Source organism: Mobula hypostoma, chromosome 12 (genome assembly GCF_963921235.1).
Source record: "Mobula hypostoma chromosome 12, sMobHyp1.1, whole genome shotgun sequence".
In the NCBI taxonomy this organism is placed as follows: domain Eukaryota; kingdom Metazoa; phylum Chordata; class Chondrichthyes; order Myliobatiformes; family Myliobatidae; genus Mobula; species Mobula hypostoma.
Window position 1 is genome coordinate 37,905,807 of NC_086108.1, and position 25,995 is coordinate 37,931,801.

Genomic DNA, 25,995 nt, shown 5'->3' on the forward strand with positions numbered 1-25,995 from the left:
TTAGAACTTGCAGATAATAATAAATCAGCAGAGGATTGATGTGATTGTTATGCTTACCCATACTGGCAATGATGCTGTGAACAGGTAATCTGGAAGCTCCGTGATACATAGTATTTGATATACTATTTATGCATTGTTCATTTTGCTTAATAAATGCTGAGTTTTCTTCCTTGGTAATGTTAATATAAAAACAGATATCTGTAGAACTCATGATATATTGAGGACCAGGATTAAGTAAAATATTTTTGTTTTCTTCTCTCTTTACAGCAATTAGACAGGCTCCGTACCTGAAATTGACCAGAAAAAGTAGGTTGAAGAGATTGAATTCTTTATTGGATTCATGGACACAATATTTTACTTATAATGAAATGTGAATTTTAAATAAAAGCAGAAAATACTGGAAGCACCATAGTCAGTCAGAGTTTTTGGCCTGAAACATGACCTTGATTATCTCCTTATAGATGCTGTCTGAGTTTTCTGGTATTTCTTGTTCTTGTTTCCGATTCCCAGCATCTGAGGTTTCTTTTGATTTGACTTTGTTTCTTCACCTGGTCACTTTTACTGTTTTCTCTGAAATTACTGGAACAGCCCCAATAGTAACTTTACACACAGACAAAACCTGAATGCAAATACATCAAATATAAAAGGCTAAGAACTCATGTGAAGTCGAGAAGAGAAATTCAAGTGCGGCCTAAAAGGCCTTGGATCCACCTGTCTAAACAAATCGCAACCAAAACAAAGGCCTCAGTCACAAGTTATCAGATACTGCAGGTTTTCGTGTTTAAAGTATATCACCAGTTTCTTCCTTCCTGGGGCTGGTTTCTAGAGGAGTGGTGAAGGACACTCAAAGCACAGTGAATGAGTGGACCGGTTAGGACATGGAAGGCTGGAGTTGACTGTGCAGGCCAGCTAAAACGACTGGGTGAGGGGTCACTATTGGCAAGAACAATACTGGTCAGAGGAAAGAGGTGCAAGGGGAAACCAGGGAGGTCAGCATGAAACTACAGGAGAAGAAGGATCAGAAACAAAGGTTGGTGTGAGAGAAGGAGTATCAGAGGAGGCAGAGATCAGGGAGGCCAATGGAAAATCAGTGCTGAAGTGCAGGAGTGAAAATAGCCGAAGAACCTCAGGTAGCCCAAGAAAAATGCGGTTCAAGTTTTCTTCAGTGCTTCAAGGAGATCACCATACAGAGAATGATGTTGCTCTGTGCAGATCCGAGAGGAAAATTGCAAGGGATCATAGGTGGAAGTGCCCATATGAATTCTATAATTAATGTGGCTTGATGGGAAATGGCTGCAAATGTAACTTACTCCATGTTCTATCAATTTTAGATCCCCAAGTCGTAAAAAAGTGAGCATATTTGAATTTCTGAGCAAATATGATTGATATAAGCAGATAATTTTATTGGGAGTAGTTGTGAGAATTACAGTGATGCATCGTTTGTGATGGATTTAAATATTTCCTTGGACAATTTTGGCTGATCACAGTTACATTAGGAACACTTACCATGAGTAGATTAGTATTTGCACTGGCCATCAATTTTGAGGATAAATTAAGGCATAGAAAAAAATATATATTTATAGCCAATTAACCCACTAACCCACATAATCCCCAGAATACTGGAGAAAACTGGTTTGTTGGAACTGTGAGGCAAAAGCACTTTTAAGTTCTGCCTCCCTGTGGAAACAAACACATTCTATGAGCTGTGCAACTGTGCCACTCACATCTTTTGACTCTCTTTTCATGCAACTTGGAGTGATGTTTTAGTGCGGACTGAAGCCAGACATCTCCTGCGACACACCTTTGATCATGTGTCTGTTAGTGACTTCTTGTGAGATCCATTTGGCTTTTGAAATGGTACAGTTAAGTATAGGGTCAAAGGGCCTTGCAAGGCTTCAGGTGTTCCAGTACCAGTGGATGAGAAACTAATTTCCTTGGAAGTCATAGCATCACAGTAAACAGATAAGGGAACGCCCACCATGTGCAGGGTGCTGAGTTTGACATGTGACTCCAAAGATATACCATAATAATGCAAATATGTCCACACTGGATCAATAGCAAAGAACTGTACAGACCATGGTGGCCAAAGGATGTATACATTAGAATGCTGTTTCTGGACGACAGTTCAGCATTCAACAGCATAATTCCCTCCAGACTTGAAAGGAAGCTCAGAGACTTCGGCCTGCACCCTGCCGTCCTGTTGGATCTCCGACAGGTAGTTAGAATGGGCTCCCTCACTTCTGCCCCTCTGACCCTCAACACAGGTGCTCCCCAGGGTTGTGGCCTGAGACCCCTCCTCTACTCCCTTTACACCCACGACTGCGCTGCCACACACAGCTCCAATCTGCTGATCCATTATGCAGATGACATGACTTTGATTGGCCTTATTTCTAGCGGTGAAGAGACAGCCTACAGAGGAGAGGGGGACACCCTGACACAATGGTACCAAGATAACAACCTTTCCCTCAATGTCCAAAAAAAACAAAAGAGCTGATTGTGGATTACAGCAGGAACGGAGACAGGCTCGCCCCGATCAACGTCAATGAGTCTGCAGTTGAGAGGGCGAGTAGTTTCAAGTTCCTCGGTATACACATCACCGATGATCTCTCCTGGACTGTACACACCGGCTGTGTGGCAAAAAAAACACAGCAGTGTCTCTTCCACCTCAGGCAACTGAAGAAGTTCAGCATGGGCCCCCAAATCCTCAAAGCCTTCTACAGGGGCACCATTGAGAGCATCCTGACTGGCTGCATCACTGCCTGGTATGGGAACTGTGCCAACCTTGATCGCTGGGCACTGCAGAGATTGGTACAGACAGCCCAGCTCATCTGAGGATCTGAACTTCCCTCCATTGAGGACAGTTATAGCAGCAGGTGCAGAAGGAAGGTCTGGAAGATCATCAGGCACACCAGTCACCCCAACCATAAACTGTTTCAGCTGCTTCTGTCTAGCAAATGCTACCACAGCATTAAAGCTAGGATCAATGGGCTTCTTTCTACAAGCCATTGGACTTTTAAATTCACATGTCTGTGCATTGCTACAGAGTCATAAAGCAAAAATTTTTACTCCCTTTCATCGTGGGATGGATATAAGATTTAAATAAATTCTAACTCTAATTCTGACTCCTAACTCCCCTCTCTGTACCCAAATCCATCCTTACAAACCTACAGCAAACAATTAAAAACATGTCTGTACACTGCAACAGAGTCATAACACAAAGATTTTGACTCCATCATGTTGTGGGATGGATGTAAGATATAAATAAATAGATAGATAGATAGATAGGTAGATAGATAGATAGATAGATAGATAGGTAGATAGGTAGATAGATAGATAGATAGATAAATAGTGTATGTCAATGGACAAAATTAATCTTCAAAATACTACTGGTGATGCTGTCCATTCCCAGACCAGGTTGGATCTGGTCATCACCTTGGCAGGTTTTTTTTACATGGTTTCATAAGGTTAATATATGGTCCAGCTTCACATTGAGAAAGGTCAGATTGTGTTCACCCCACCACAGATGGTTATTTTAGGAGTGTGCTTAGTGTTTATTATCAAGAGGGAATGTAGTTTTGAGGTGGTGTGTATGAATGATCTAGAAATATTCCTGCATCAGGATAGAAGCCACTTTTCAAGATGGACTACATCTTTGCTGGCTGCAACGGCAGGGCTTTGCAATCCTAATTGTAAGTTTGCACAATTATCACTGAAAAGCTTTCCTCAGCTAGACTAAAGATTTCAAAACCTTGTCATAGACCACTGATAAGAAACCACAGCACAATAACATAAATCACCCATACTGATGTATCACTTACATAAATTATCCAAACTGACATATAACTAACTGCTGCTCGGTATGTTCTATAACAGGTACAATGTCCCGATGCAAACCAGATAGAAAATGATCTCAATAGATATACGTCCTGTATGCAAGTTGCAAAGACTGGAACACTTCCTTTCTATCATTATTCTACAACAGTGTAAGAGTTCCATCATAATTTTAGGATTGGATTATTTAAGAAATGGCAAAATCTTCATGAAGGTATATATAGAGTGACGCTCTGGGGGAGGAGGGGAGGCGTGATCGACGGCCTGCCCCTGCGTTTCTAACGACCAGCACTGTTTACTGTTCTTGTGTTAAAATGCTTTTGTGGGATTATGGTGGGAAGTTCCAGTTCATTTATTGTTACATTTTAGATTGGGTTATACGGTTATTTGCTTGTGTACTTGTGGTCACCCTGACTGTAACTGGGATGTGTGATGGTCACCTCCCCCGTCGGTGTGAGACTGGTTGAGTTCACTCTCCAGGTCATGGTGTCCAGTCTGTTTTGTGTCATCACAATAGAACGGTTGTTGAGTTCAACGAGCTTCCTCGTCTGTCATTATGGACCAAATGCTTGCCACTAAATACATATATACATAAGTTGCAATTTTGCCAGCCAGAGGTTAGCTAATGCGAATTCCTCAGCACTTTGGAAATCCGTAAAAGTAATTGGACAAAGAGTCATCGTCATCCTTATGAGCCACGTCGTATGATGTGGGCAATTTTGGTCTTTCATTTGTCTTAAATCTGAGAAGTTCTAATAAGCTCTTCCAAACTTTTACTTGTCCACCCCATGATGTAACTCATGAATGTCATGCCCTATTGACCACAACTTTTTCTTCCATCAATCTCTCCCGTCGCTGCAAGGTGTTTGAGCTTCTCTTTCCTCAGTAATTTCCCAGAAATTTCAGCTGCCATTTCCTGATTGATGATATCAACTCTTCTTATTTTGGCTTTTCACAACACCTTTTCCTTTTTTTATTTGTATTATTCAAAAATACACATTTGAATGAATAAGAACTAATTGCTGTTAAATCTGGTTAACTCAGATTTCTAACATTTAAAGGTAAAACAGTATTATTTTACTCAAGTGCATATACAATTCAATACTTTAAGTATCACCAGCAGGAAAATTTAAAAAATTGTGAGTCAGTACAACTGCTGAGCTAATAATCCAAGATGATTTAAAAATTAGGATTTAAAAAATTCTTACTTTTTATGTGCATGAAAGGAAGTATAGGTAAAGCTCTTGCCCTCATATTCGGCAAAAAATGTGCTGTCTTCCATTTTAATGTGATAGACTTCATTGGCTGAGCATTTGCCATACATCTTCTGCCACTGCTCATGTGTTTGGTGGCCATCTCTGGGAAAAAAATAAAACAACATCAAAAGTGACTGGATGTAGTTATTATAATCAATTAGATGTCAGTTACAGCTTATTGATACATTATGAACATATATTTCACCTGTTTATGGTCTGTTTTGTTCCAGTTAGTTGTCTAAATGCCTCCCACGGTGCTGATCTGAAAATAATCAAATGAGGTCTATCAGTCTACGTCTGATATTTGTTCATCTAAACTGAATGGAACTACATAATAATTATCAAAAGAACAATTCAGATTATCAATCACACTTTAAAAGACATGTTAACACTTCTAATTATAATTCAATAAACAACATATGATTTGCACACAACTATCCACCAGAAACCACATTAGGTTGATGCAACAGATAATGATGCTGCCACAGAACTCCAGAGACCTACATACAGTCCTGACCTCCAATGCTGTGAGGTGTTTGTGGATTCTCCCTCTGAATATATGAATTTCCCAAGGCACTCCAATTTCCCCTCTACATGGCAAATATGTGTTAATTGGCAGGTTGATGAGTTACTGTAAATTGCTCCTGGTTTAAAGAGGCTGGAAGGAGAATTATAATGGAGTTTATGGAAATGCAAGAGAGAATAAATTGCAGGGAAAATAATTGGGAAATAGGAGTGAAGGTATTGCTCTAAGAGCCAGAATAAACTTGAAGGGCCAAATAGTCTCCTGCTATGTCATAATAGAAGACATTACTTATTTTCATGTGTTTTCATTATAATATTCTATTTTTCCATAATCAGCGGAAATTACTGATTTATAATTTTGTATTACCCGAACAGTAGATATCTATTTTCAATCCAAAATAACAGCTCTGTTGCAAAGTGGTCAAGGGCAACAAGATTTTGTTTTAGCTGTGATGCTCACACCCACGGCTTTACTTTTTGCAATAGCTTGCTAGCAATACCATGAACAAACAAACAAACTGTTGCACTACAATCCAAAATGATTTAACAGCAAAGTAATGAACACAATTATTTAGTGTTTACAGGACAGAAGCATCCAAGCTTCTTGCCACCCTTCTTTATCATACTGTATCACAAACTGTTTCCAAAATGATTCCAAGTTCTTCAACATGACCAAGTACACCTTCACTTCACATATATTAGCTTCAGTGAGAGAGTATCAATTTGCTGTTCCCTTCACTTAATTGCTTATATATAGTGGAATGATAGGAATTATATGTAATGTTCTGCAGTTGGTTGTACATTGCTGAAAAGCAACAAGCTGACCAATCTCAACACTGGCCCACAAAGAAATTGTTCCCTTATTTCATGCAATTTCCTTGGGAAACTGGATGAATATTAGTGTTAAATACTAATCATTTAATATTAACAATGTTGCTTAAGGGGTGAATGTTGGCCAGGAAATAAGTAGAATCTAATGCTGCTCTTTGAGCAGTGGCATTTTTTATGTCCAGTTGACCAGACAAATGTGGATTAATGTTACATCCAAAGGCCTGTATTTCTGCAGCATTCCTTGGCACTATACTAATGGTATTCAATGTTGATTTTTCAAATGCAGATTTTTTCAAAACATAGAAATTCAATTTTTCCTTGTTTGTTTTAATTAAATGCACATACAAAGTGGTGATTTCATATTGTATTCCACTTCAGAATATCGTTCCTACTGAAGTCTATGAGGTTCCAAGTAAAGGCACTGCTGCTGCTTCATATGCAGGTTCAGCATTAACAATTAATGCTAAATTCAGTTCTTTATCACCACAACCATGTTGTGATCACAACTGCCCAGCATCTCATGTTATACACAGCACAATTCCACGATATCTGCTCACACAATTTCCATGTAATAAACTGGGGTAGTGGAGGTATAATTTGTCCACCTGTGCATATCACCCCATCCTTGACTAAGCTGTTCCACCATGAACACGATCTGTTATGAGTCAACATGATGCTTTCAGATCAGGTCATGCATAGCACACACCTCCACCGCTCTGCTCAGGTGTGTTTCTGGGGTACAGGGGCTAGCGATCCTTGTGCCTGTTCTATCTACTTGCTACGAGTTATAAATCTAAGCCTCAAATGGATGGATCTAAACAGAAACGACCCACGCCTACCCATCGACTATGTGAAAAGGAACTGCTAATCAGGAGGTAAACATATGTGGACTTCGATCAAATATAGGTGAACTTGCCAACCTGTGCACTGAAGAAAAACCTCCCATCATTATTGTTGTTGAAACATTCTTTGACCCATCAGTCCCAGCTGGAGTGGACTGCATAACCATCCCTGGTTACTCAATGTGTTGCCGCAGAGATCGGGAGGGAACATCAGGAGGTGGCATTGCTGTTTACTGTTTGGAGGGTATTGCGATACACCATAGCCCTAGAAGAGATCCGAAAGACCTTGAACTCATGTGGTTCACCGTGGCTCTTCAATCACAGAAACTACTAATTGTCTACCGATCTCCTAGTGCCAACAATGACGTCCTCAAATACCTGGACAGTAACACCTTCCCCAAGTTGACAGAGTTCAGTGCACAGTCTGTGATGTTTATAGGGGACTTCAACGTCCATCACCAAGACTGGCTGGGCAGCTGAACAACTGACAATGCTGGCCGGCGCACATCACAACTAGCTGATAGTCTTGGTCTGCAGCAGATTGTGTCAGACCCAACAAGGGGGGAGTATATCCTTGATCTTGTTATGACAGACCCACCCGCTAAGGCAACAACTATGGCTTGTGGGTTCTTCAGACCAGAACCCCGCACTAGTGAAGTTGGATGTTCCAGTTTACCGTGACCAGCCATACAAGAGGAAAGTCTGGTGTTACAACAAAGCCAACTTTTGGGATATGCGTGGTCGTCTTTCATCAACTGACTGGTCTAGAATTCTCAAAGACAAGGACCCTGAGAAGGCTTGCACCAAGCTTACAGAAGTTATCTGTGAGGCCATGGACATTCACATTCCCAGCAAAATTGTTACTAAGAAGACTGGTGATAAAGTATGGCTTGATGACAAGTGTAGACAAGCAGCAAAGAAGAAATGTCATCTCAACCACCATCTAAAGAAGTGCAACACCCCTGCTCATAAGGAGAAGTTTGCACAGGCTAGGCAGTCATACAATCCAGCAGAGAGACAGGCCAGAAGAAACCATAACATCAAATTCAAAAATGACTTAACCAGTGGTAACCTTAGCAGCAAGAAGTGGTGGAATGTTGTGAACTCCCTCTCTGGAAGAACAGGCCACTCTGACATCCCTGTCATTGAGCACAATGGGTCTGTACATACAACAGCAAAGCATAAGGCCAAGGTTTTCTGTCGGGATTTTGCAGATAAATGTCAGCTCATAAATGCTAATGTCCAGCCACTAGATGTCAAGCAGCTTACTACCACCTCGCTTAACAAAATCATCTTCAAACCTAAAGACATCAGGAAAATTTGGCAATAGCTTCAGCCTGATAAAGCATCTGGCCCTGACCAGATTCCAACTAGGGTCTAAAAGGAATGCAGTGCAGAACTTGCAAGTCCTCTCGGCCACCTCTTCCAGCTATGCCTCTCGAGTGGTGTATTCCCAGAACAATGGAAAATAGCATCAGTAACTTCAGTACACAAGCGGGATTCCAGAGCTGATCCTACAAATTACCGCCCCCATATCCTTACTCAGTATCATCAGCAAGTTAATGGAAGCAGCAGTCTACAAACAAATTCAGAACTACCTACTCTGTAACAACTTAATTTCAAGTAGGCAGTATGGATTTATTCCAGATCACAGTACAGCCGATCTCCTCACCACCTTATCTCAAACTTGGAAAACCTTCTTGGACAAAGGTGGAGAAGTGTTTGTCATAGCCCTGGATATCAAAGGAGTATCTGACAAGGTCTGGCATAATGGACTCTGTGTTAAGCTGAGATCCAAAGGAATATCTGGAATGCTGCTTAGATGGCTGCAGAGCTACCTTCATGGACGGACCATCAACGTTGTTATCTCTGGTCAGGCCTCTGATCCTTCAACCATCAATGTATCTGTACCACAGGGATCAATACATGGGCCACTTCTGTTTTCCACCTTCATTGATGACTTGGTTGATGCATGCAGTAACGAGCTATACCTGTATGCTGATGTCTCCACACTATTTGCACCAATTAGAGCAGGAGAGAGTAATACAGTGGCAGCAGGCCTGAATAGGGATCTTGACAGGATGAAAGCCTGGGCAGACGACTGGGCAGACCTGGATCTGGGCCGTACCCTCCAAATATCCTGACCTGACTCTCATTTTCTCGCATTACCTTACTTTCCCTTTTCTATTTTCTATTTATGATTTATAATTTAAATTTCTACTATTTACTATCCATTTGTACTCCGGGAACGCGAAGCACAGAATCAAATATTGCTGTGATGATTGTACGCTCGAGTACAGGGGTCCCCAACCCTTTTTGCACTGCGGACCAGTTTAATATTGACAATATTCTTGCAGACCGGCCAACCCGGGGTGTGTGGGGGGGGGGGTTAGGATTACCAATGGACAAGAGTAACAGTCAAATACGTTGTATTTACCCCCAGAAGACTACAATGACCATGAAGCCTTGCGTGGGCACCAGTGCGCATGTGTGTACATGCCGATTTCTTTTGGATTCTGTTCGGGGGGGGGGTGTTAATCACAACCGGAATAAGGGTGATGTGGCTAATACACTCAATTTCGTTTCTAAAAGGGTTTATCTACTGAATTTAATATTAAACACACAGCGCATATTTTCCTCGCGTGAATATAGTGATAAGTCAAACTATTATTTAGATGGGGAGAGAATTCAAAATGCAGAGATGCAAAGGGACTTGGGAGTCCTTGTGCAGGATACCCTCAATGTTAACCTGCAGGTTGAGTCGATAGTGAAGGCGGCGAATGCAATATTGGCATAGAGGTATAGAATATAAGAGCAGGGATGTGATGTTGAGACTCTATAAGGCACTCATGAGACCACACTTTTGGAGTGTTGTGTGCAGTTTTGTGCTCCTTATTTTGGAAAGGATATTCTGACATTGGAGAGGGTTCAGAGAAGATTCACGAGAATGATTCCAGGAGTGAAAGGGTTACCGTATGAGGAATGTCTGGTAGCTCTTGGGCTGTATTCCCTGGAGTTCAGGAGAATGAGGGGAGATCTCAGAAACATTTCATTTGTTAAAAGGCTTGAACAGATTAGATATAGCAAAGTTATTTCCCATGGTAGGGGAGTCCAGGACAAGAGGGCACAACTTCAGGATTGAAGGACGTCCACTTGGAACAGAGATGCAGAGAAATTACTTTAGTCGGAGGGTGGTAAATCTGTGGAATTTGTTGCCACGAGCAGCTGTGGAGGCCAAGTCACTGGGTGCATTTAAGGCAGAGAAAGATAGGTCCTTGATTAGCCAGGGCATCAAAGGGAATGGGGAGAATGCAGGGGAATGAGGATGACTGGAAGTATTGGATCAGCCTATAATTGAATGGCGAAGCAGACACGATGGGCCGAATGGACCGCTTCTGCTCCTGTATCTTATAAGTCAATTATCAGGGGAGGACAGGGGAGCTTGAAGTAAGTGTTGAACGAACTTCCAGTAGAAGTGGTTCAATATTATCATATAAAGAAAAATTGGATAGGTATATGGACAGGAAAGGAATGGAGGGTTGTGGGCTGAGTGCAGGTTGGTGGGACTGGGTGAGAGTTGCATTCGGCACAGACTAGAAGGGGAGAGATGGCCTGTTTCCGTGCTGTAATTGTTATATGGTTATATGGTTATGTAAGTCAATAGCATCATAACATTTTAAGTAACAATTGGATATTAAACGCACAGCACATATTTTCCCTATATGAACAAATCATTGCAACACACCAATATCGCAAAATCAGTGGGAGCCCTGGGCTTGTTTCCTTGCAACAAGATGGTCCTATCGAGGGGTGCCGGGAGACAGCGATACTCAAACAGGGTTTCTTATGTACAGTCTATTCTGCAATTTAGTTTTCGTTGCATTCATTGCAGAAAACTCCGCTTCGCAGAAAAATTTTGGAAATGGAAGCAACATTTTCAGTGCTTTCGTGGCTATCTCAGGATATTTAGCCTTGACTTAGATCCAGAATGCCGGCAGAGATGTTATGTCAAACATACTTTTCATCCCGTCGTTATTTGCAAGCTCAAGGAGTTGATCTCCTTCCCGCGCTGAGACGGATGACGCGCGGGTAATGACCTCGCATGCGTTCAAGCTCAACGGTGGGCGTGACAGGGAATGAGGAAAGGTGCAGCTGACTCGTATCGCCAAATCATATCATTTCCTCGCGGCCCAGTAGCGCACGCTTTGCAGCCCGGTGGTTGGGGACCGCTGCTCTAGTATAAATTGTTTGGCGACAATAAAGTCAAGTAAATGAATGTCACCTTTGAGCCTACTAAGTGCAAGGCGATGGTGATGTCTAGGAAGAGGAATCCATCTAACCCCAATCTGTATTTTGGGAACTGCAAGCTGGATTTAAAGAAGGAGCTAGTAATCCTTGATGTTAATATTGACAGCAAGTTGGTGGGGGACAAACACCTTTCCATTATTTCAGACAAGGTTGGACAAAGGCTTGGAGCTCTGCGGAAAGTAGCATCTAAACTAGATAAAGAGGGCAGAGCCACGGTTTACAAAGCCCAGGTACGAAGTATCATGGAGTATGCCTGCTTATCATGGATGAATGCCTCACAGAGTGTCCTCAGCCAGCTTGATTACATTCAAAGAAAGGCTCTCAGGATTATAGGTGTAGATGAAGCCACAGCTCGTGAGAAGCTAGCCATCAGTAGTTTACACCTCAGACGACAGGTTGCTGCAGCTACTGTGCTATACAAAATACAGACCAGTCACAGTCCTGCAGACCTTCGCGCCATGCTGCCTTCATCTTATGAGAGACGGCGCACCACACGATCAAGTTTATCTATGCCGCTCATTCTGTTTCTGTGCCTGATGCGAGAACCTACACACTGGATAGAAGCTTCCTTCACTGTGCTTTCAGAATTTGGAACAGCATTCCAGATGCTGTGGTTGGAAACATCTGGAATGATGGGGTCCAAGCCTTCAAGAGTTGAGTGCACAAACACCTATCATCTCTGGGAGAGAAGTCACATGCTTCTTCATAAGCTATCATGAAGCGGACCAGGCTGGCAATGCTCGGTTGTTGGTAGGTAGGGTTAATACCTGACTTTCAAGAGCACTTGTGAGTTATGTTCCAGCTGGACTTAGTGCTTAAACTGCTGGAGAACGGTGCGGAAAGAACAGGTGCTGTTTTCTCCTGGTAGGGATTAGTTTTTAGTTCCAAGTGCTCCTGCCGCATTTTGTCACCCTGCAACATTGTCCTTCAATCTCTTTGAATTATGGAGGACAGCATTTGTATAAATGTCTCTCTCCAGCAGACTTCATCATGATCATCACGACTCCAGTATTTCTATTATTTTTTAATGTTTCTTAATTGTACATATGATTTTTTTTGTGTTCTATCGCTGAGCAGCAGTGAACCATCTGATTGGCCTATCAGAGTTCTCTTTGGGAACTAGTTGACTTGATCAGCATTTCTGATCTGGCTATTGTTCACCATTGCACTTAATAAAAGAAAATTAGGACAGGCTTGCCCTGTTACCTTATCCTTTATGTCACTGACCATTTTCCTTCCCGCTGCCTCAGCATTTGTAAGCACAGGCTGGCATGTCTATGACATTGGCAGTGACTGCAACCTTTTGTTCCTCAGCCTTGGTATACCAAAGCTTGAACAAAACAAGTGTCCAAAACTTGAAATATACGAACTACGTTGGAAAAATTTACAATGGCAGAATATCTGATATATTATCCATACAGCAAATGCTTAGATTTTGATTTTATCATGAACACACATTCAATAGCTTTGTCACACTTGATTAAATATAACAAATTTTTGTTGTCTGATGTGTCTTAGTTTGAAACTTCCACTTAGTCCATTTTCAATTTTCAATCACACAAAAACAATCTTTTAGTTTAGGAGATATTGCTGCTACAACCTTGCCCAACAAAGATATCTCCAGCTCCAGATTCAAATTTATAATCCACATTGTTAACTTATTTTTCACTTAATTCATTTTGCCATTCATAAGTGCAGATATAAGTTTAATGTCATCAGGAATTATCTACGGCAGGTCTTCCTAATCTGGGGTTCACGGACCACTTGCTTAATGGTATTGGTCTATGGTATTAAAAAAAAGGCTGGGAATCTATGATCTAATGGTTTATGTGGATTTTTTTATAATTACTTTAAAATTTGACTATTACCTGGAAGAAATTAGGAAGGGAAAAAGGGGTCATGAAATTTCCTTGGCAAGTAAAAGTACGAAAAATTACAGGACATTAAATATCAGTTACAAGAGCATAGGCAAGGAAAGAGATTGTTCCCTTAGGGCAGGGGTTCCCAACCTTATTATGCTATGGACCAATACCATTAAACAAAGGGTTTACGGATCCCAAGTTGGAAGCCTTGCCTTAGGGAAACAAGAGGTGGTTTCCTGTGGAGACAGGTGAAGTAGACAAGCTTCTAAATGATTATCTATCCATATTCATCAAGAAGAAATCATGGGGGGGCTTCACGTGATGACGTGGGATTGAGACATGTAAATCCAGCTCTCCCGCAACAAATCAGTAAAGTACCGTTTAAACAAAACAAAGTTAATCAATATTTTCTGAAAACTATTTATAAACTTTGTAAGAGTACTTTACGATATGCCTCCTAAACCGCAATAAAAGAAGTCTGCTGTTGCGAAGCAGCCGCAAGAGGGGAAGAAAAAAGGGCCTACTGCAACGATGGAGCCTCGGACTCAGGTTGGATCTCCTTCGGTAGAACAGGGAGCAATGGCGGTGGTAACGGGTTCTTCGAAGAAGACACCGGAAATGCGCATGCGCAAATCGACACAACGCAAACTACAAGAACCGACAGCCACTGCAATTGAAAATGACTCAGAGTCAGAATTGGATTCTGCAGAGAACACAGATGAAGAAGAGGAGGAAGAATTGGAAGCGATTGGAAGTAAAGGAGCTGATAGAGACATAAGAGAGGCTATATTGCAGTTAACGGCTGAACTAAGAAAAGTAAGAGAAGAGCTTAGAGATACGAAGATGTGCTATAATAAAGTTATGGAAAGACAGGACAAAATGGATAAGAAGCTTCAAAAGATGGATAGAGCAATGGGGCATATGAATGATAGAGTGGAAAAAACAGAAAATGATCTGCTTGTCTGGAACTCAGAAAGAAATCGACTCTTGGAGAAAGTGGACATGTTGGAAAATTTCAGTAGACGTAATAATATTAAAATTGTTGGTCTTAAAGAAGGTACGGAGGGAGAAAACCCAATAGAATTTTTTCAAAAATGGATCCCGGATGTTTTGCAAATGGAAGAGGAGGTTTGACCAATTGAAATTGAGTGGGCACATAGAGCTCTAAGACCAAAACCAAAAGATGACCAATATCCACGATCGATTTTGATAAAATTCTTAAGATTTCAAGACAAGGAAAGGATTCTACAGGCAGCTGCTCGAGCTGCCAAGGATAGAAAAGGGCCATTGATAATTAAAGGGAACAAAGTTTTTTTCTACCCTGATATAAGTTAAGAACTTTTGAAGAGAAGGAAGAAATTTAATCCAGTGAAAAAAACCCTTTGGGATCATGGTTATCAATTTATACTGCGTTATCCTGCAACCTTGAAGATTTTTTTGCCTGATGGAGAAAAAAGATTTTTTGATGACTACCAGAAAGCAGAGCAGTTTGTGCGAGAGTCTCTGAATATTCACCAGATACAAGAACAAATCCAGGGGAGCGAGATAGATTGAAGATGAAGATTGGGTTAAAGAATGGACTTGTTGGATTTTTGAAGCTGGATGAATGTATAAATATATCATTAATTATACGAGGGGGGTAAGAAAGGTTAAAACTGGAGGAATATTAGTTGGGAATAGTAACATTAATTTTGCCTATATATATATATAATTTTTTTTGTTGCGGGCGAGCTGGAAGAAGCACTGATCGATTGCTACGCTAATCATGTGTGCAAGCGTGGCTTTTGCCACGACCCGTAAAATGGAGGGGGGTAGTGTTGTGTATTTTTTAATTCACAACATTAGTGGGGGGGGGGGTATTTTGTTTTTTCTTTTTTTGTATTCTTTCTATCTTTTCTTTTCTTTTTGCCTGGAAGGTTGGGAGGGAAACACATAGCAACATGGTGAAGTTTAAAGAGATTCCCCAAGGAACTATGAGAGTTGAGAAGATAAGTAAAGTTTTAGATTGGAGTAACTTTGTTAAGAATAATGACTAATTTATTGAATTTTTTGAGTTTTAATGTTAATGGGCTTAATGGACCAGTGAAAAGAAAAAGAATCTTAACACATATTAAAAAAATGAAGATAGATTTAGCTTTTTTACAGGAAACGCACCTAACAGAAACAGAACATCAGAAACTAAAGAGAGATTGGGTGGGTAGTGTTGTTGCGGCTTCATTTAATTCAAAAGCGAGGGGAGTAGCAATTTTGATCAATAAAACGTTACCAATTAGAATACAAAATGTAATAACTGATTCTGCGGGGAGATATGTGATTATACATTGTCAACTTTTTTCTGAATTATAGACTTTTATGAATATTTATGCACCAAATGAAAATGATGCAAAATTCATACAAGAAGCTTTTCTGAATTTGGTGGTTGCACATGAAAAAATATTAATTGGAGGAGACTTTAATTTTTGCTTAGACCCAGTCTTAGATAGATCAACCAAGGCTGTTATAAAGTCGAAAGTAGTAAATTTAACTTTATCATTGATGAAGGATTTAAATTTGATTGATATATGGAGAAGAATCAATCCTAAAGAAAGAGACTATTCGTTCTATTCCCATAGACATAAAACTTACTCAAGGATAGATTTGTTTCTATTATCAATGCATATTCAATACAGAGTGAAAAATATGGAATATAAAGCAAGAATATTATCAGATCATTCCCCTTTATTAATGACAATAATAATGGCTGATAAGGAAGAAGTGGCTTATAGATGGAGATTTAATTCAACATTATTAAAACGTCAAGATTTCTGTGATTTTATGAAAAAGCAGATTCAATTTTTTTTGGATACAAATTTTCATTCAGTGGATGATAAATTTATATTATGGGATGCCATGAAAGCATATCTTAGGGGCCAGATAATGTTATACGTCTAAAATTAAGAAAGAATATATGGCAGAACTAGATCAATTGGAAAAAGAGATTACAAAAATAGAAAAAGAATCTCAAAGATATATGTCAGAAGAAAAACGAAGACAACTTGTTAATAAGAAGTTACAATATAATACGCTTCAGACATATAGAACGGAAAAAGCAATTATAAGAACTAAACAAAGGTATTATGAGTTAGGTGAGAGAGCACATAAAATTCTTGCCTGGCAGTTGAAAACAGAACAAGCTTCCAAAACAATAAATGCAATTAGAACAAGGGCAAATAAAATATCTTATAAATCTCTTGAAATAAATGAAACTTTTAAAAATTTCTATTCTGAATTATATCAATCAGAATCCCAAAATGATGTTAATGAGATAGAAAGGTTTTTATCACAAATTTCTCTTCCCAAATTGAATTTGGAAGAACAGAAGGGATTAGATATGCCTTTTACATTAAAAGAAGTTGAAGAAGCTTTAGGATCACTCCAAAGTAATAAATCTCCAGGAGAAGATGGTTTTCCACCTGAATTTTATAAAAAATTTAAAGATTTATTATTTCCTCTTTTTATGGAACTAATACGTCAAGCAGAAAAAATACATAAACTTCCAGAATCTTTTTCAACAGCGATTGTAATGGTATTGCCAAAAAAAGACAGAGACCCTATGAAACCAACATCATACAGGCCTATTTCTTTATTGAATACGGATTATAAAATAATAGCAAAAATTTTATCGAATAGATTATCTAAATATTTACCAAAATTAATACATATGGATCAAACAGGATTTATTAAAAATAGACAATTGGCAGATAATGTAACCCGGCTACTTAGTATAATTCATTTGGCACAAAAAAGGGATGAGAAGAGTATAGTAGTAGCTTTGGATGCAGAAAAAGCATTTGATAGATTAGAATGGGATTTTTTATTTAAAGTATTAGAAAAATATGGGTTAGGAACATCTTTTATAAATTGGATTGAAACTTTATATTCTAACTCTAAAGCTAAAGTAGTGACAAATTCTCAAATTTCAATACCATTCCAGTTAAAAAGGTCAACTAGACAAGGTTGTCCATTATCACCTGCTTTATTTGTACTGGCGATACAGCCATTAGCAGAACTAATCAGAATTGATCCAGATATTATGGGTTTTAGAGTTAATCAGGAGGAATATAAAATTAATCTTTTTGCCGATGATGTTTTGATCTATTTAACAAACCCACAACATTCATTACATAAATTATCTTCTAGATTGGATGAATATGGGAAGGTATCAGGTTACAAAATAAATTGGGATAAAAGTGAAATTTTACCTCTTACTAAAGGAGACTATAGTCAATGTCGATTAGTAACCCAATTTAGATGGCCGGTAAATGGTATAAAGTATTTAGGTATAAGACTTGATAATGATGTAAAGAATTTATATAAATTTAATTATTTACCACTGTTGAAAAAAATTCAAGAAGATTTTGACAAATGGATGATACTACCAATAACATTAGTAGGTAGAGTCAATGTTGTAAAAATGAATGTATTTCCTAGATTACAGTATTTGTTTCAAACATTATCAATACAATTGCCACAGAAATTTTTTCAAGAGTTAAATAAGTGTGTGAGAAAATTTCTTTGGAAAGGTAAAATGTCAAGAATATCATTGGGAAAATTGACATGTAAATTTGGGTTAGGAGGGTTATAACTTCCAAACTTTAAAAACTATTATAAAGCAAATCAACTTAGATTTATTGCATCTTTCTTCGATGATCAAAAACCAGCATGGATTAAAATAGAACTAGACAAGATAGGAGAAAATAGACCTGAAGATTTTATATATAAATGGGAATCTAAATGGATACGGGAAAAGAAAGAATCTCCTATATTAACACATTTGATTGATTTATGGAATAAGATAAATGTTGATAATGAAACACAGAAATCTCTATTAGCAAGGAGACCTTTGTTTCAAAACAGACTTATTCCTTTTACAATGGACAATCAACCTTTATATAATTGGTACCAAAAAGGGATTAAATTTATAGGAGATTGTTTTGAACGAGGTATATTGATGTCATTTGAACAATTAAAGGATAAATATAAAATATCTAATAATACTTTCTTTTGTTACTTTCAATTAAGGTCCTACTTAAAAGGTAAGCTGGGTCAAACAATGTTTTTGCCAAAACCTAATGAAATTGAAATTTTAATTCAAAAAGGGAAAATTAAAAAATTTATTTCTTGTATGTATAATTTGATTCAAGAACAGACAATTAAACAAGGAACCCATAAGTCAAAGCAAAAATGGGAAACAGATTTGAATATTAATATTGATGAAACAAATTGGTCAAGATTCTGTCTTGACAGTATGACAAATACAATAAATGTTTGACTTAGATTAGTACAATATAATTTTTTACACCAATTATATATTACACCACAAAAAATAAATAGATTAAATTCAAATCTATCTGATAAATGCTTTCGGTGTAATCAAGAAATTGGTACTTTTACATTCTACTTGGTCTTGTTTTAAAATTCAACCCTTTTGGATAAATTTAAGTGTCTTATTGGAACAAGTTACTGGAACTCAACTTCCACATAACCCTGTATTATTTCTATTAGGTGATATTGAAGGGATAAAACCGAAACTTAAATTGAATAAATTTCAGAAAGAATTTATAAAAATTGCATTGGCAGTAGCTAAGAAGACTATAGCAGTTACTTGGAAATCTGATTCGTATTTAAGTATGGATCGTTGGAATAATGCAATGGCTAGTTCTATTCCACTCGAAAAAATTACTTATAATTTAAGAGATAAATATGTAACATTTTTGAATATTTGGCACCCTTATTTACAAAAGATAGGATGGCATATTTAAGTGCTCCGATAAAGACCTTGGTCCCTTGGGGAAAGTAACGAATAATTATACCAAATTTATTTTGAATCCCATGCAGCATGTGGAAACCTTCCAATACCCAGACGGTTCTTTTCTTTTTTCTCTCTTTCTTTCTTTTTAGCTAGGACTATATATATGGGGGGGGGAGGGTTAAGGGGAGGGGGGAGGGTAGATTTTATCTTTTCATGTATTCTTTTCGAAAACTCAATAAAAATTATATTACAAAAAAAAAGAAGAAATCATGGAAGAATGTCAATTCAGGGAGGGTATGTGGGAAAATCTGATTCAGGTTAGAATTTTGGTGGAGGAAGTATTTGATTTCTTAGGACAGGGGTCCCCAACCCTTTTTGCAGTGCGGACCGGTTTCATGTTGACAATATTCTTGCGGACCAGCGGACCGGCTGACGGGGGGGGGGGGCGGGGGCGGGATGGTTGCCAATGGACAAAAGTAGCAGTCAAATACGTTGCGTTTACCTAGAGAAAGACTACAATGACCATGAAGCCTTGCGCGGGCACCAGTGTGTATGCGTTATTTGCGCATGCGCTCTCGTGTCAATTATTTTTCTACAAATCGTTTTTGGCGATTCTGTTAGGAGGGGGGTGTTAATCACGACCGGAGTATTGGTGATAAGTGGCTAATACAATCAATTTCATTTCTAAAAGGCTTTATCTAACGAATTTAATATTAAATACACAGCGCATATTTTCCTCGCATAAATATAGTGATAAGTCAATTATCAGGGGAGGACAGGGGAGCTTGAAGTAAATGTTGAACAAACTTCCAATAGAAGTGGTAGAGGTAGGTTCGATATTATCATTTAAATAAAAATCGGACAGGCATATGCACAGGAAAGGAATGGAGGGTTATGGGCTGAGTGCAGGTCGGTGGGACTAGGTGAGAGTAGCGTTCGGCACGGACTAGAAGGGCAGAGATGGCCTGTTTCCGTGCTGTAATTGTTATATGGTTATATAAGTCAATAGCATCATAACATTTTAAGAAACGTTTGGATATTAAACACACAGCGCATATTTTCCCCGTATGAATTTATAAAATCATTGCAACACACCAATATCGCTGAATCAGTGGGAGCCCTGGGCTTGCTTTCCTGCAACAAGACGGTCCTATCGAGGGGTGATGGAGGACAGCGATACTCGAACGGGGTTCCTTATGTCCAGTCTAATCCGCAATTTAGTTTTTGTTACACTCATCGCAGAGATATGTTGGAAATGGAAGCTACGTTTTCGGTGTTTCCGTGGCTGTCTCAGGATATTGAGCCTTGACTTTGATCCAGAATGCCGGCAGAGATGTTATGTCAAACAGACTTTTCAGCTCGCCATCATTTGCAAGCTCGAGGAGTTGAGCTCCTTCCCACGCTGAAATGGATGACGCGTGGGTAATGGCTAAACAGTGCGTGACAGGGAATGAGGAAAGATGCAGCTGACTCATGTCGCCAAATCATATCGTTTCCTCGCGGCCCGGTAGCGCATGCTCTGCGACCCGGTCCCGGTCCGCGGCCCGGTGGTTGGGGACCACTGTCTTAGGACATATAAAGATTGTTAAAACCTCAGGGTTGTCTTCTATCCCAGGTCACTAGGGGAAACAAGAGAAGAGATATCTGGGGCCCTTTCAATCATTTTTGCATTTTCATTAGCCATAGATAAGGAGCCAAAGGACTGGAGGATAGCTCATGTTTTCCTTTATTTAAGGACAGCAGAGATATAGCCAGATAACTCCAGGCTACTTAGTCTTACGTCAGTGGTAGTAAAATCATTGGCATGGCATGAGAGGATATGACCTAATGCTGGCAACTGGAATTAGTATAGAATTACAAAAAAGTCATCATGGATATGGTGGGCAAACGACCCGCTGCTCTGCTGTATGATTCAATGACTCTGCTTCTCTTCTGTTATTTCAGTTTGTTGGAAAGACTCTAGATCCACTGGAAGATGAGAATGTATGCTTTTGATTGTACTTTTGATGACTTTAACCCGACCTAAAATGCCTATTAAGTACTGTCTATAGTGCCTTCACCACCTTAATAAATGCATCATCCTACATGTGTACAGCAAGCTCCGATAAAAATCAATAAAACAAGAAACAGATGATCTATTTTTGGTTTTAATTAAGGGATACACCTGATTTTCCCTCAATGCTCTTCTTTGGTGAATCTTTAGGGTCATAGAACACTACAGTGCTGAAACAGGCCCCTTTGGCTCATCTGGTTCATGCCAAACCATTAAGGTACCTAGTCCCATCAATCTGCGCCCGAACCATACCCCTCCATATCCCTCCCTTCCATGTACCTATCCAAACTCACCTTAAATGTTGAAATCAACACTGCATTCATCAATTCATCATTTGTGCTGACAGTTGGTTCCACACTCTCACCACCCATCATATTCCCCTTAAACATTTCACCTTTCACCCTTAACTCATGACTTCTAGTTCTAGTCTCACCCTATCTCAGTGGAAAAAAACCTGCTTACATTTACCCTGTCTATACCCCTCATAATTTTGTATACTTCTATCAGATCTCCCCTCAATCTTCGACGTTCTATAGAATAGAACCTATTCCAATTTTCCATATAACTCAGGTCCTCAAATCCCAGCAATATCCTTGTAATTTTTCGCTATACTCTTTCAGTATTATTTACATCTTTCCTATAGGTAAGTGACCAAAACTGCACACAATACTCTAAATTAGACCTCATCAGTGTCTTATACAATTTCAACAAAACATCCCAACTCCTGTACTCAGTACAATGATTTAGGAAGGACAATGTGCCCGATGCTTTCTTCACAACCCTATCTACCTGTGGCACCACTTACAAGGAATTATGAATTCCCAGATCCCTCTGTTCTACCCCACTCCTCAGTGCACTACTGCTCACCATGTAAGACCTATTGTGTTTGGTCCTCCCAAAGTGCAAAACCTCACACACATCTGCATTAAATTCCATCTGCCATTGTTCAGCCCATTTCACCAACTGGTCTAGATCCCACTGCAATCTTTGATAGTCTTCCTCGTTGTCCACTACTCCTCTGAAGTTGGTGTCAACTGCAAATTTGCTGATCCAGTTAGCCACATTTTCATCCAGAACACTGATATAGGTAACAAACAACAGTGGACCCAGCACTGATCCTGGCTGCACACGACTAGTCACAGGCCTCCAGTCAGAGTGGCAACCATCTATAACCACTCTCTGGTATCTTCTGCGAAGCCAATGTCTAATCTAATTTACTACCTCATCTTGAATGCCAAGTGACTGAATGTCCTTGACCAACCGCCCATGTGGGACCTTGTCAAAGGCCTTGTTAAAGGCAATGTAGACAATATCCACTGCAATACACAAAATGCTGGAGGAACTCAGAAGGCCAGGCAGCATCTATGGAAAAAAGTACAGTTAATGTTTTGGGCCTAAACCCTTTGGCAAGACTGAACACCCACTCCCTTGCCTTCAGCAACTTTCCTGGAAACTTCCTCGAAAAACTCCATAAGATAGAGTTAGATGCGACTTACACAAAGCCAAGTTGACTATCACTAATTAGTCCCTCTCTATCTTACATATCTGTTCCCTTAGAATGCCTTCCAATAGCTTTTCCACTACTGATGTCAGGTTCAATGGCCTATAATTCCCTGGCTTATTCTTAGAGTTAGACCTTCTCCAATGGTGCAGCATCCCTAAAACGTAAAGGCCATAAAAATTTTAAGATGAAAGGTGTATCCTGATATTTACCATCCTGAATACGTAACACTTGATATCACACTGTAGCTTATTAATGCATGCCACAGTGTGGTTTATTTGGAATACAGAGTCTTTTGACTTGAACACAACTATAAAAGATACTGTGCCAACAAGTCCCAATTAGACAGAATGTCCATTTCCACTCCCACTGGTTAAAGAAGGAAGATTAATAAGAACACCAGGGATTCACACAGCCACCTGAATATGCAAATGCAACCTAATTTTCGTGTCTAATTAAAAGTTGACATAATTAGCTCAACATTTGCTCAGCACCTCACAACAGCGTCAGCCTAAATTTTGCCCTGATATTCTGATATAGGGTTTAGATTAACTAATACAATATACTTAGAGGCATGATAGAATTGCCTATAATTTTAGAAAAATGAAGCTAATACTTTATATATAAAAAAGCACTTACTGGCCCCTGGAAGTGTGAACAAGTAGAGTTATCAGTGTTGATGTGGCTGGACAGATGCAATTTAGAGCGAGCATGGCATATTTGAATTCTTCTTCACAAACAACATGATCTAAATAGAATCATATGAAAAATATAAAGTGTGCAACTAGAATTGCATAGATTTGTCTATTAATACATTAGTCAAAAGATTTCGTACTTGATTAATCATGCATATAAACTTCAACTTTCCCGACTCTGCAAAGCACTTTCAGTGACACTGTCCTGCTGAATGAGGCATAAACAAGGAATTAACCAATTATTATTAACTTCTCCGAAGCTGGAAATTCAGAATATCTACTAGCTAATGTTTTGCATGCAGTTATGAAATTCAGGCTATAGCATAAATAACACTGACTATGGTCCCTTGATGAGGAAGTCAAAAAGGGAGGTATGGAAGTCCAGGTTTCAGAACTTGTTGATCAGTACTGAGGGTATGATAGTGTTGAACGCTGAGTTATAATCAATAAACAGCAGCCTGAGGAGGGTATTGCTATTGTCCAGGTGAAAAGCCAGCAAGATTGGATCCACTGTAGGCTTATTGTAGAGATAGGTAAATTTCAGAGGGTCCAGATCCTTGTTTAAGTCTATTGTATAATCTCTTCGGAGTGATTGCAATTTAAAAGCCTCACAAAATATGTTCATGCTTAGTAAACCATATCAATAGACTAAGCCATGGTCAGCCACTATTTAACATGGAAAGAAAACTTTAGTTTATGAACTTCATATATTTAAATACATGACAGATTATCACTTCAATAATGAAAGCTATGATAGTAAATTACTTTAAGAATAAGGTGCCAGAAGTGTCAGACTGAATGAGCTAACTATAGTTTAAAATGTTTCCATTGACTCCTTAGTATTGCCAAAATAATAATTTGTACATTTGTACAAGATGACATCTCATTAGCAAAAACTCTCAGATGACCAAGAGAGAGGTATTGACCCTTGTCGTTCTGTTCCTTCTGCTGTTGCCATGTGTGCTGCATTAAATTACTGGAGTTTAATTGGAATGATGACAGTCTCTCAATTTGCTTTACCGATGACCTACTGAGAAGGAGGCTCCTCTTTTCAATGCAAAAGAGAATTTACATTTCAATTCAAATGGAAAACACTGGAAATACTCAGCAGGGCAGACACCATTTGTGAAAAGAGAAAAAGAGTGTTAATAATTTCAGTCAAAGAACTGTCATCAGCACTCATATTCTTATGAGTGTTAGGATGTTCCAGCACTTATCAGGGAAGAGTGTTCTGTAGAGGTGGAATCACCATTGGAAGTGCAACAGTTAGCTCCCACAAACAACAATGAAACAGTGAACTAACAACAGATTTTTCATGGCTGGTCAAAGGCAAAGTATTGGCTGGGGAAGTGAGGAAATTTCCCATGCTCTTCTTTGAAATAGTTTAAAAATAATTTTCCTTTATTACCTGAGAGAGCAGATGGGACCTTGGTTCAATACTTCACGAGAAAGTTTGCAACCCCAACAAGGGAGCAGTGAGCAGTATGCTGCCTTCGAGCCACAGCTGAAACTTGCCGTTGACTTGAAATTTGCGAACATGTGATGATATGCTCACTCAGTCACGCTGAAAAATTGTAAGAGGCCGTGCACGCTTCTGGCGATTGAGAGAATTCTTTGCTTTTGGATCGACTCTGAACCGCAATAATCGTTCCTTCACTGTCGACTTAATTTTTCAAGCTGCTCTTGCTTCCTCCAAGAGGTGGACATGTTTACTCCAGCCGTGTAAGCAGCCACAGTAGTCTTGGTTATAGAATCATAGAAAACTGCATCACAGAAACAGGCCCTTTGGCCCATCTAGTCTGTGCTGAACCATTTAAACTGCCTACTCCCATCGACTTGCACCGGGACCATAGCCCTCCATACTGCTACCATCCATGTACTTATCCAAATTTCTCTTTAATATTGAAATCGGACTCACATACACCACTTGCACTGGCAGCTCAAATCACACTCTCATGACCCTCTGAATGAAGAAGTTTCCCCTCATGTTCCCCTTAAACCTCACCTTTCACACTTCACCCATGACCTCCAGTTATAGCTCCAGCCAACCTCAGTGGAAAAAGCCTGTTTGCATTTACCCAAACTATACCCTTCTTAATTTTGTATACCTCTGTCAAATCTCCCCTCAATCTTCTGTGTTCCAAGGAATAAAGTCCTAACCTATTCGATCTTTCCTTATAACTCAGGTCCTCTAGTCCTGGCGATGTCCTTGTAATTTTTTTTCTGCGCTCTTTCAATCTTATTTTACATTTTTCCTCTAGGTAGGCAACCAAAACTGCACACAATATTCCAAACTAGACCTCACTAATGTCTTATACAACTTCAACATAACGTCCTATCTCCTGTACTCAACACTTTGATTTATGAAGGCCAAAATGCCAAAAACGTTCAAAACAACCCTATCTACCTGTAGGCCAGCTGGTGGCGTAGTGGCATCAGCGCCGGACTTCGGAGTGAAGGCTCCTGAGTTCAAGTCCAGCCGACTCCCTTGTATGGTTTC

General features: G+C 39.3%; 1 protein-coding gene across 2 annotated transcripts in view; it reads right to left on the bottom strand.

Annotated features, from left to right (window-relative positions):
• Nucleotides 1–25,995, bottom strand: part of kcnt2a (potassium channel, subfamily T, member 2a) — a 1,051,023-nt gene that overhangs the window by 493,167 nt on the left and 531,861 nt on the right. For both annotated transcript variants that reach the window (XM_063063856.1, XM_063063854.1), the window contains 4 exons: nucleotides 23,440–23,548; nucleotides 5,293–5,349; nucleotides 5,040–5,189; nucleotides 58–287 (listed from right to left, as the gene is read on the bottom strand). In XM_063063856.1, the coding sequence (XP_062919926.1) occupies nucleotides 58–287; nucleotides 5,040–5,189; nucleotides 5,293–5,349; nucleotides 23,440–23,548 (546 nt within the window). The remainder of the gene's footprint in view (nucleotides 1–57; nucleotides 288–5,039; nucleotides 5,190–5,292; nucleotides 5,350–23,439; nucleotides 23,549–25,995) is intronic.